This window comes from Amphiprion ocellaris, chromosome 1 (genome assembly GCF_022539595.1).
Source record: "Amphiprion ocellaris isolate individual 3 ecotype Okinawa chromosome 1, ASM2253959v1, whole genome shotgun sequence".
NCBI classification, from domain to species: Eukaryota; Metazoa; Chordata; class Actinopteri; family Pomacentridae; genus Amphiprion; species Amphiprion ocellaris.
Window position 1 is genome coordinate 18,568,133 of NC_072766.1, and position 13,168 is coordinate 18,581,300.

At 40.4% G+C, this 13,168-nt stretch overlaps 1 protein-coding gene across 3 annotated transcripts in view; it reads right to left on the reverse strand.

Moving 5' to 3' along the window:
- Positions 1-2,085: 2,085 nt before the first annotated feature.
- nfatc3a (nuclear factor of activated T cells 3a) overlaps positions 2,086-13,168 on the reverse strand; it is a 62,261-nt gene continuing 51,178 nt past the window's right edge. For all 3 annotated transcript variants that reach the window (XM_055012380.1, XM_055012374.1, XM_055012377.1), the window contains one exon: positions 2,086-4,971. In XM_055012380.1, coding sequence (XP_054868355.1) covers positions 4,895-4,971 — 77 coding nt within the window. In that variant the 3' untranslated portion in view covers positions 2,086-4,894. The remainder of the gene's footprint in view (positions 4,972-13,168) is intronic.

The window sequence follows — 13,168 nt, forward strand, 5'->3', positions numbered from 1 at the left end:
ATGTGTCAGTTGTTGTTACTTCTCCAAAGGAAAGCAGAAAGGCTATTTGTCACACTACTACTGTCAGGAGGTTACACATTTCTGTGGTAATTGCACTGCTCCTGAATCACCTTGAAATGGTTTTAAAAGAGTTCTTATAGAAGGAAAGTGTCCTGCTTAAATATATACAATGAACAGACAAGCTTTAGAGGTCCCATATTGTGGTCTTTGTCACCCAATTAAAGTTTCACATCCTCAGAATCCATCCATCTATTATCTATACACCGCTTAGTCCTCATTAGGGTTGCAAGGGGGCTGGAGCCTATCCCAGCTGACTTAGGGCAAAAGCAAGGAACAATCTGGACAGATCACCAGTCTATCACAGGGCTCTGCAGAGAGACAAACAGGCACACACCTACAGACAGTTTAGAATTATCAATAAATCTCAGCATGTTTTTGACCTGTGGAAGGAAGCTGGAGTACTTGGAGAAAACCCAAGCATGTACAGGGAGAACATGCAAACTCAATGCAGAAAGATCCCAGGCTGTGATGCGAACCAGGGATCTTCTAGCTGCAAGGCGACAGTGCTAGCCACTGATCCACCATGCAGCCCTATCCCCAGAATGTGTCTTAATTTCGCTGTTCAAAACACTGCAAAGATGGTTCATGTTACTACAGCTGTGTAACCCCTTGTTTTAGGCCTGTTCTTAATGGGCTGTTTCAGTGTCTGTAGCTTTAAGTGCAACTGAGCTGCTGCTGTCCACTTTTGGACAGCTACAGCTGACACAATTGTCACTGACTGTAGTCCAGGACTTTTTGTCACTTCTAACTTTCTCTCTGAGTGACCGTTTTGGGGAAGCATAAAGGAGTTCAGTGCTTTAACTCGTGTTCGGTGAGTTTGTCACACAAGGGTTGATGTAGTTTATCAGTACAGAGCAGCATGTTGGAAATGATTGCTGGTTGACATGTAGTTTTAGTGGGCTGCTTTTCACACACTGTTATTTTGTTGTCTGACAACAACACAGAAAAACAAGTAAATGAGACCAGCTTTGCTGGGAATTTGGCTGCATTAGATTGCAGTGTATGTGAGCACAGAGAGCAGAAGAAAACTGGCTGAAGCATAGCAAGCAAACAGTAAACCACCTATTTTAATAATACTACAGGTAGCTTTAAGAGCACTCAAGAGACAGCAGACCTTCTACAGTGTTATCTGTTGAAACAGTCACTGAAATAAAACTATTCCAAATGTACAACTGATTTTACTCACAAAACAAAGCTTTGCCAGCTGCAATGAGCATTTTGCTACCACTGGGGGCGCCAAAGCACTACCATTTCAAATTTTACACACTGGAACTTCGAGGAAAAACCCTCAGAAATGTTCAAGGCCCTGGGGAGGTCTGCTGAAGGCTCCAGAGAGGTGCTCAAGATAACACACCCGAGTCACCAAGCTGTCAGCAGCCGCGTTGTATTGTGGGTAACGTAGCCGCCAGTAAGAACATATAAAATAACATTTCTGGCTCTGCTGCCTCAGTTATGATCCCAAACCACTATTACATTACGATTATACTGATAAGTAGGCTGAGTAATCTTTGGATGTCTCTGTAGCTTTTCATAAAAGGCAAAATAAATGAGTAAGTATCAGATCACTGCCTTTTCCTCAGCATATGTTCTTTTTATCGCAGCTTATCATTTTCACCTTTGAATATTTGCACTGTTCTAGGATGTGAAAAGGTGGTGGATAAGGTTGTGGAAAACTGAAAAGCTCAGAAAATAAAAAAGAGAGACGGAGGAAACAGCGACATGAAGCCATGGCTGACTTTTCTGTTTTATTGACATACACTACTTTAGAGCCTACAGTATGATGCAAGGTATTATTCCCTTTGAATAATTTCAAAAAGCACTGCAGTCTTAAAAATTACAAAAATTTTAACATACAAAATATACAAGAAATGACAATACAAGGCTTGGTAAACATCAGCTAAACCTGTATTTCCCTTTTATTTTACAAAACAATTTCATATATATATATATTTGTGTTCATATATATATATATATATATATATATATATATATATATATATATATATATATATATATATATATATATATATATATATATATAGACAGTCATACATGTCCCCAACCTTTTAGGAATGACATCCATTTCAAAGTATCAAAAATAGAGTTGTACAGTCTCTGTTGCTTTACTATCATGTAAAATGGGAACATATTGTTCGGTCTTTGGTTGTGACAGAAGAGGACGGCAGCCAGAGTTTACTGTCAATGCTGGTTTTGTTTCTTTTTTTTTCTTTTTTTTTGTCGACTCAAGTCTTTCAAGCTGCAGAACCAACTTTATATGCAAAAAGCCATCTCAGTTCTCCCACCCAACGCTTAATGTCCACCCTGTGCCCCCACAAAACAAACAAAAATAATAATAGTTACCGACTTACGTCTTAGTCAAGGGGAAAGAAAATCAACCCAGAACTGCATACACACACACTGACAAACTGGTTTTCAAACAAGAGTTAAGGCATCCTAATAGTTTACATAGTGACGTGATACTCTCACTATCTGAAGGTTTTATTTTTTTTTCTCTGTGAAGTTCTTAAGCAACTTTACAAGTAGTTTATAATCTCATTTCTCATATTTATTGTCATATCTCACATTTGCTGCTGTTACAGTTTGCATAGCCTAAATACATGTGTGTGCTTCTGTTGTTGAAAATAGGACTCTGTCTTCTGTACAGCATATTTGGTACAAACACCAAGCATCCGTCAACACTCACTCTTTCTCACACACACACTCACACCTGAACCTATTAAGAATGCTTGCACTGTGTCCTTGACAAGGCAGATTGGCTGATGGACAAATCCACGATGCTAACAGAATCAATCAAGCATCTACAAGTCTACAGTCTATTACTATAGGCATCAAGGTCTTTTTTTTTGTCTTTTTTTTTTCATTTTTAAAGGCATTAGGCAGAATCTGAATGCATAGCAGAATCATTTTCACCTGGAAACTGACTTCAAACCATCATAAGCAATACTCATCAGCTCTCATATGCAGGAGCATCATTGTCAAGCTTAAGGCAAAAAAAGCCAATGGGAATCTTTAAAACCAGAATCTATATCTTGTTTGTTCAAACCCATGTCATCTCTGACTAGAAACCTGTCTGAAAACACTCGAGTTTGTGTTACTGCTGCCATACTGGCACTGCATATTTAATAGGAAACTGTTGCAAAAACGGGGATGTGGAAGACCCCATTATATCCAGATGTTGTTGTCTGGACTCTGGGATTTTACCTTGTTCATTACAGAAAGGGACACAATACATAAATGGAATATATAGACATGTGTATGTATAAAATACTTTGAAAACTTTCATCAGATTATTTTAAAAGCCACCCAGGCTGCCATACCTGTATTCGTATTGTGGCTTAGGATTTAGAAGGCACACAGAGGCCCCTGTGAGATTTGGGGAGTTATTGCATGAATAGAAATTTCAGAGGCAGTGAGCTCTGTCTCTGTGGACCAATGAAAACACTTAGAACGAGATCTTTGTATATCTTCAAATATCCCTCATCAGGATTCATCAAATCACATCCACATGACCCGACTTGCACACCCGTTTTCTAAAAAAGTATTACTGTCAATCTTAAAGCCTGCTGTGCAAAACAACAAAAAAAGCTTTCACTACCTTTCAAAGCTGCTAAATGTTTATAAGGCATTTGTTCAAATCGAAGAGGAAACACAGGAGAGGGAGGGGGAGCAAAGAATGGGTTGGGAAGAGACAGAAGAAGGAAAAAAGTGGGAAATAATGTACAGTTATCTACACGGCTGCAAGGTTACTAAAAGTTGTGGAATGTTGCAGGTTTGCAGATCAAAGACCAGCATCATGGGAGCTCCTTCTCCCTGCCAGGCTCCTGCACTCCAGACCTGAATAGGTTTACCGTTTGAAAAGGGGAAAAACCAGGAGTGGACACCGCATCACAAGTTTTACTTTCTTAGCTCGACAGCGAGAAATTTGAAATCCTTCTGAAAGATTTGTTTTACTGATTATGAGCACTGGGATCATTCGGGCTGGTTAGATTTGATTTGGTGATCCAATTTGATCAGGCCACACTTTTGCTGATGTTCACTCAGCTTGCTTTGTAGCATTCTGGAAATGTTTATATCCTGATGTTTTTTTGTTTTTGTTTTTTAACGATGTTGTCTGAGAAACTCCTTAAAAACATCCCTCTGAATGAGACTGAAACCCAGCTCCGGCTCCCTGTGGCAACACTGTGCGCTACTGAGTGTCTTGTATTCTTACATGTCACAAGACATCTTCATTCATGAAGGTCGATGCTGGTGAGAGGGCGACACCCTCCGTTCTATTGTAAGCGAGTGCTCCAGACTCACAGAGCTGATTGGTCAGGAAGACAGCGGTGCTTTGAAGGGTCAGGCACACACTTCACGAAGAGCGACAGGTCAAACACGAGCCCGAGAACTTACAGACAGCAAAAGAGCTGAAGAGACAGCACGTTTTGCTTCTCCAACGCTGTTCTCCACCTACATCGGTCTCACTCTAACTCCACATGGCTATAATCTCCTGCTCACATTTCTGTTGAACCTGTGTGAAGCTGTCGGTTCTGTATCATCGTCTCTAAAGGAGAGAAATAGCACAGTTTTAAATGAAATCAAAGAAGTGTCTTCTCATCAGGCTGGTGGTCGTGCACGTCTGTGTGACTTTAACAGAGTCACCGGTCGTCTTCTGTCTTTGACCACCAAGTTGTCTCTTCAGCCCTCCTCTCCCACCAGGACCAGCACCTGGACCAGGATCTGGGTCTGTGTTGGGGCTGTGGAGTTTGCAGGGTTGAGAGCTGGAGGGGATGGATGGTGCATGAGCTGTGTCAGAGCTTGAGCCAGGGCTGAGCTATGACTGGTTGTGTGCTGATGGAGGACCGCGAGTGGCGGGACACTGGGACATGTCCCTGCCGATTATCTCATTTACTGTGGAGAAAAACACAAACAGAAAAAAAACACTTTTAAACTATGTATACAACATATATTTGATCTATTTGCCTTCTGAGAGCACATTTTATACTATTTTTTCTCAGAAAATGGGCATTTTTTCCCCAGCAGAGGGCAGTGTAGCTCCACACTGAGGTCTTCACAAGTCTAAAACATTCAACTTTGGCTGCCAAAAGCTCTAAGTGGAAAAACTCGAACGGACTGGCAAACCCAAAGGTCACAAAGTCATGGCTCTGACGTGAGATATAATCACTCCTGACATAACAAATGAGGGAAACTATTCCATTCACTGAATGTGCCAGTTCTCACCTTTCTTTGAGTCCAAGAAATGTTAGCAGTTAGCACAGCACATTGACTCCTATAAACACACTCCTGTGCAGCTGGCCAACCAGCAGGGCTGTCCATTACTTCATTAGAGCTTTAATGGTGGTTCAGTGCATTTCCTCAGGCCCGTTTACAGGGTTTGTAAGCACGGCAAAAGGGCCGCGTAAAACCAATCCATTGTTGAAAACATGCTGTTGAGGCTAAAGAGGCACTCAGGCACAGCGAGGTTAATTACTCCACCAACTCAGTTAGAGCCTGATTTTAAATAAATAACAGATAACTCTTTCTCTGTGCTGCAGTCTGTTTTTCAGCCAGCAAGCGCGATTTTTTTATATCTGCTACCTCCATTCAGTACTCACACTGGGACCACAAGAAACACAACAGGGAGCTAGTAAAAACTGCAGCCGTGAAGTAAATCAGCTTGAGATACTTTGACGTGGTGAGGAAAACATGAGGACACAAAGAGAGAGAGAGAGAAGACTTTCATTTGTTTGAAATTTCTGAAAAGCGTGCCGTTTCTTTTTTTCCAGTGGAACAATACGTATGCGTTCAGTTTTCGTCTTGGGACTTCCCTAACTGTTGTAAATGTGACAGTGACAGGTCAGAATCATGGATCGCACAAATCAGGCTGGGCGAACTGGTTTGGGAGGGTGCAGCAGAGACCTCTATCCCAGTGTGACACTCAGATATTTACGAGCAGACCTGTCTGTACATGACCGTCAAAATACAGCTCTTCTCTTCTCTACGGCTCGCTGGCCACTTGTGCAACTGTACTGTCAAATCAACACATTTCCCAGAACATAATAAGCAAATGTTTTACTGTAACTCAGATACAAAAAAGAGGGCAAGGGGTGACTCAGTCAACGATGAGCAAATCAACCCAGCCAAGTGTGTTTCAGAAGAAAAAAGAAACCCACTTTAAATGTAGCGATGCACAGCAAAGTGATGCAGAACATCATCACCCTTTCTTTAAAGTACAGCGCATTCTAGGTCAAATCAAATGCGATTCGTCTTACGGCCTTTGTTACGGGCCCAGCAGTTTTAATTTAGAGCCGTGGTGTACATTATTTGTGTTTTCTGCTGCTTGCTTTTGTGTCTGGCCACCATCACTCACATCATCCTGTTAGCGTGGGAGGCTCTTCCTTTCCCATGTCAACCATGCTCACACACACACTGTTACACTCACAGCACCACCACGCACTTGTGAGAATACCGTGTGACTATCAAAGCAAACATTTACCTTTGAATATACAGTATAACACTGAGGTATAACATACAGCAAGTGGGCCAGTTTATCGATTTGTCACACAATTCCATGTGTGAAATAAAACTGTGATGGAGAACTGCAGACCTCCTTTAAAAGCCATGACCTTTTGAAAGACAAGTGATTCAGCTGCGCTCAAACTTTTAGAGCTGGTAAAAGAGCATCGGAGCAGTAGAGCAGCTGTATCGATAACACTAAAAACCTACGAGCTGGGCTTCGTTTGTCCAGCCTCTCAAACAGTTTAGTGAAATTCTGCCAATGTTTCATATTTTCCTTCTGACACTTCTAATCTAGATGAAATGTATGAAATGGTTTGATCACAACAATAGTTGAGACTTCATTTTTAAAATTGAAATTAGTGTGTAAAAAAGCTCTTAACTAAACAGTGTATCTTAAATTACTGAGACAATCAGAGCGATAGGTACACGCCTGTCAGAAGCCTTCTGCACAACTCAAGTGTTATGTGGTGAACTCTGTAGCTCTGTTGATTCATGGGAGTGAATCTGCTCTAATACCACAGGAATATGAGCAACATAGTGTGAAGTGCGACAGACCGACATTAAGTGGGCGTCTGCAAAAACATATCACTTTCCGCTGTACTGATTAGATTGCTGCAGAGGCAAACATTAACCTATCGACTGATAAATAACTCAGAGGAGACACACTGATGGTAATTAGCATAAAGCAACCTGAAAACTGCCGAAACGATCAAGTGCAACTTTAGACTTATTCCTCTCGTTCTGGTTCATTCGGTTTTCTCATAAAAGAGGTGAAGGAAGAGGTTTCCCCATGCAATCTGTCTAAAATACTTTCAGGAGGCTTCACTCTTGATATTACAGCTGTGCTAGATGTAAATCTGGACGGTTTGACTTTGGGCTGTTTGACAAAAGTTGGACTTGTTTCGAAAGTGAATTTCCATCTCCGTCTTACAACAGACATAGAATTGGAAAGGAGGTGACTGCAACTTCGGCCGTTTACGTCGGCTGTTTTCCTTCTCGCTACACGTCTACAAATTACTCGGAACAGAATTAGTTTTATGGCAGAAGCTGTATGCGCGTGGAATGAAATCTAAAAATATACAGCACAAAATAAACATCCGTCAGCTATTTACTAACTATAGAAATAGTTAAGCCAGTGAACCAAAAGTCAAATAATTCACATAAAACAGAATGGTAGTTTTCCCGTACAAAACAGAACAATAGAAAATCTACACCTCAATTTAAGCTGGAACTCGACACATCAATAATTCAGAAGTGAAAGAGAGGTTTGAGTCGCGCACAGCCTGGCAAGTTTCATATGCCGATAGTATTTTCTCAGATTTACTGGTATTGTTCATGACAGTGCAACAGAAAACCAGTGATTCAGCGCTGCCTGTCATAGTATCTGTGGCTCTGAATGTCTCAGCCGGAGGGAGATCCTCTGCTAATGACTGGGAGGGGGGCTCCCTAGCCAAAATATACATCTGCAGTCAGCCGACTACTACTACATGTACTACTGCTGGGAGCCGTTTACTGCGAGGCTTGTATCAGATTACTCCTTCCCCTGTGAGCTGATGCTTTTAATCCTTGCATTTGTGTTGCGTGATTAGAGGTATTGGTTCAGAAGTAAAGCAGTTTTTGACTCTCTGCCTCTCTACAAATCCATACTCAAAAGTCATCTTTCTTTATGTACGTTCTTTTATCTCTATGTATGTTGTTTTTTAACCTTTTTGTGTGGTTTTTATCTGTTCTGTTGTATTAGTTTTTCCTGTAAAGTGACCTTGGGTGTCAAGAAAGGCGATTTCAAATAAAATGTATAATTATTATGTTCTGTAGCAGTGAAGGTAGTACTGTATCTTCTGTACATCTTAATAAGCAGAGAGGAACATTTGCTTTCTAGACATACATGTCTCTGGCTGGCTACAGTTGTTTTCTTGAGTTAAGCAACACTACTGACCAACAGCAGGCATCAGTAAGAGTCAGGAATAAGCAAGAAGCTTCAGAAAAATAAAGACTTAAGATATCACACACTGAGAAAAATATGACTTCAAAAGGTCATGTAGACTTTAAAGTAAAGTTTCAACAGTAAATTTGCTGTCAAATCTGCATATGGTGAATAAAAGAGCATCAGGGACTTCTTTCATTTCCCCAAAAGAAGGTTTTACATCTTGCAGGAGACCACTGCAATTGGGTACTTGCACGTCTTCATTTGTAAAGTGCATGTCAAAGGAGGCATATTGAAAAGATTTCCATAATGCAAAACAGAAGTGAAACAAGCAGATGGACATTCAGTACGATAAACATGTCTACTGTCGAAATGGAAAATGGGTAATTATCATAACCCTCTATGACACATTGAAAAAAGTTCCCTGACCCAGGCATAAAAAACATTATTCTGGCAGAGCAGCTTAAGCAAATAACTCAAGGATTGACTGATTCTTCAGTCCAGTAAATGAAGACAACATGCCACGATGGAAAACGTTTGTGCGAAGGGAATAGAGAGAAGCAAGACTTTCTTTCTTTGCCTGCAAGAAGGAATATCAAAGCACACAGTTTCCACTTGCAGGGCCCTGTAATGACACGCACACGTCTTCACAAAGCCTTGAGTAAGAGAGCTAACGTGAAGTAAAAATCCACTGAGCGATCACACACACATTGGAAATAGACGGTCAGTTGATGGAACGTGTGTGAAATCTTCCAGGCCTGCTCAGCAAAGCCGTTTCCTTTTCATTTAGTCTTTTTATCTGTGCTGCTGCTCTGTGATCCCTTTCTGCTTTATTTTAATTTCACTTCTGGAGTAAGTGATCGAGTGGGTTGAGGGCACAGAGCACACCGGAGAGGACCGTTACAAAGTCAGTTTCTCAAAGTCACTCATCTCTGTGAATCATCTGTGGATTTCCCATTTGATGTGACGGTAAGTGATTCACAAGACTCTCGCCTTTTATCCAGGACACAAAATAGTGGCTCTACTCTGCAGAAGATGAGAGGAGCGGGTTTCAGAGAGGGAAACAACTGGAACCTGAATGGCCGCTTGGGCAGATCAGCAAATACTATAACCGTTATACTATAACGGTTAGCAATAAATACTGTAGGAGTTGACAGTCGTGAGTTTCTGGCAGCAATCTTAATTAAAACTCATCTTTTTTAGCTATGTAATTGGCATTTGCACATAATAGCTGCAAACCTTTTCTTTTTAGCTGCACCTTATGATTATTTTCATCAGTAACCGATTTTTTGGCAAATAAAATGCCCTTTAAAACTTCCAAAACTGTAACAATAAGTGACATCTTCAAGCAACTTATTCTGTCAGACCAAAATCCGAGTTTAAAAACTTCTGTTTTCTGCACTGTGACTCACAGAAAAGCTCACTGTTTACACACAAACATGATTACATATTTCAGCGGCTCCACATTTACAAGGGGGAATAAACTATAATTCGCCACACTGTCAAGTCCTCACTTGTGCACTATTAAAATGTGGTGACTAGCATTCATTTTCCACTTGAGCACCGGTGCTCGATGCCTGGCTTGAGAGCACAAATCAAGAGGAGCAACAAGAACAGACAACAATGCAACAAACAAATCTTGGCAAAAGCAGCACTTTAACTTTTCAGAATAATGCGGTATGTGTATATTCATAAAAACAACCTAAGAGTTAATACATTGCTCTCATCCCCACTGAGGGATTTCTAGGCTTCCCCTCCTTCTGTCTAACGAAAAAAGCAGCAGCTGGCAGCGTCTCCACACTCGGCTCTTGCCTCTGCCAAGACCTCTGCATTACACTCTTTAAGACCTTAATTGTGTGGAAAGATGACACAGAAAGTCCGTTTCCACTTGTTTAAGGGGAAAAGACCAGCAAATGTTTGCCATTGTTTTTAAAGAGCAGCAGCATTTGATGGAAACGTATTTTCCTTCCACTGTTTTTCATACCATTGAATCAAGACTTCAGTGTTATTGCTGTTTTCGTTGGTTCATGGTAGGATGAAGCCTCTGACTCACATGATGGCCCCAAACACGCACGCATGCACGATGTACACACACACTTACACACACACGAGCACACAAACAAAACAACGACAGATGATTTACTCTTCCTTGTTTCATACAAATAATCAGTTAAATAAACTACAGCTATGTTTACATTTCTTTCTGGTTTTGCACACATTTCAGAAGTCAGCAGTTATGAAAAACTTGTTTGTTTGATGCATCTGTAATGTTTCATAAAAAGGCTGCTGAGCCAAAGTTACCAACTACTCTATGTAGTGTGTAATGGTAAAAAAAACGTACAAATAAGCTTTTCAGACTTTTCCAAAGGAGAAAAAAAGGTAAATGAAGACAATTTACAAATTGAGCAAAAGACAAAAGGTCTTTTCCAAGTCTAATTTCATGTTTAATTTAATTTGGGATACATCCGGAGTTACATTTCTTGCTACCTATCTTTCAAAGGTAAATCCAATATTTACTGGCATTTTCTACTCTGGGTTTGGTGGGCCAACTACTGACAAAAACATTACATTTTATATTAACTAGCTCGATGTTGGCCACTCACTTGACACTTGCTTTACGTATTTTACGGCTCCCAGTCATTTTGCAGCATCCTGGGAGTCCTGGGAAAGAGCAGCTGCCTATTAAATGAATAGGGTTTAGTGGTAGAGTATGTAATTCAAATTTAGCACATTTTTGTTGTCAGATTCCGTGAATATCTGGTCATGGTCTGCTTGCTTTACATTCTGTGTGTGTGCTGAAAATGGGACTGGGGGACAAAGGGCGCAGTGGGAGCGAGAGAAATGATAAGTCTGGCACATGTTAACTGCATAAATATGCTTATTAGATAAAGATCAATGTTTTGATGTTCATGATGATGTTTGTAACAATAAAATGGGAAAACCCAAACTATATACACTACTGTTCAAAAGTTTGGGGTTTAGAAAAGCAGTTTGTTTCGATGAAGATAACAATAAATGAATGATAAATCCAGTCTAGACATTGTTAATGTGTTAAATGACTATTCTACCTGGAAACGGCTGATTTCTAATGGAATATCTACATAGGGGTACAGAGGAACATTTCCAGCAACCATCACTCCTGTGTTCTAATGCTACATTGTGTTAGCTAGTGGTGCTGAAAGGCTAATTGATGATTAGAAAACATTTGTGCAGTTATGTTAGCACATGAATTAAAGTGTGAGTTTTCATGGAAAACATGAAATTGTCTGGGTGACCCCAAACTTTTCAGTGGTAGTGTATGTCCAGTAAGTATGAAACAGCAGAAGATGATGAAGTCAAAAATAGTGGAAATGGGGAAAGATTTATATTCATTCTCTCTAAAGATTACAAATTTTTCCCCATAGAAATGCACCAGTGGTACCGTTAGAGCGCATTAAATAACACATAAGATGTTGCTATTAAAGTTTGCTCTTGGCTAGCCCAGTGCACAGCTGGCTGGACCTCCATATTTTACAAAAAGAAGTGAGCAGTCTTGATTCTGTCATCTAAGTAGTCTAGAAGATGAACAAGAATAGCAGCTGTTGTTTAAAAATGTTGCTTTATGGGTATTATGGGTATTCGAAATCAGAAATGAACAGTACATGCATGCAAGTCTCCTGAATAAAAAGGTGACTAGTAAAAAACAGAGAAATAAACAAGTCAAGAACAGGTTAAGAGCTATTGTGCGGCACAATATGCACATGGTGCAATGTTTTTAGCAACAGCTGCTGGCAATTTCTGTCTATTTCTATGCAGTGCTTGTAAAGACAGAAAAACAGAACAATAAAAGCATAGAATTTAAAGATGTGTTCATTGCATGGACACTGCCTTGTATATTTGATTACATCTACAGGATAATGTGTGTCGCTCCCTGTGTGTCTAGGTGTACATTTGTGTCGGTGTCTCTCAAGCAGTGCAGGGAGCAGGGCTTGGCCTATTATTAACCCTCAAAGCAGTGCTCACAGTTTGAGGCAGCTATGCATTTGGGAAGGGCAGGGCTAACAAAAGACCAGCTTTTGTTGTGGACACATGCTGTGCAGAGTGCCGACACTACAGTAACCACTTACGTGCATACACAGACAATCACACACGTGCTATTCTCTCCCACCCATGCTCTACAATCATAAAGGCAGTCAGATGCTGATTAATTAGTTAAAGGCACAAGTCAGCAGATTCAGGCTACGTCACAAGGACGTGTTATTTAACATCACAGGAGCACCCATTCTTCAAGTCACTGCTGTTTTTATGGACACTTCAACACAAGTTTACAGATGTTTGGCAAAACTGGTTGACATGCAGACTGGGGATAGACAGTAGATCTCAATTATTTCATAAAAATGAATAACAACATTCCAAATCCACCAATAATCTATGCACCACATGATTATCCTAAATCCTGTAATCAGAGTTTCTATTTTGTTTTTTGGTTAAAGTTCTGACTGCTCCTTATGCCAAATGTGCTTAATGGTGACCATGAAAAACCTGTCTTTGATCATTTCTCATGTAGGCACCACCCAACCAGACGCTGTTCTGGTTTGATTCAGACATCAAAGCCATAGAAATACACAAAGCTGCACATTTTAGCGACACTGAGTTATGTCCCTCGCTGCTTTGTTTAAAAGTTCC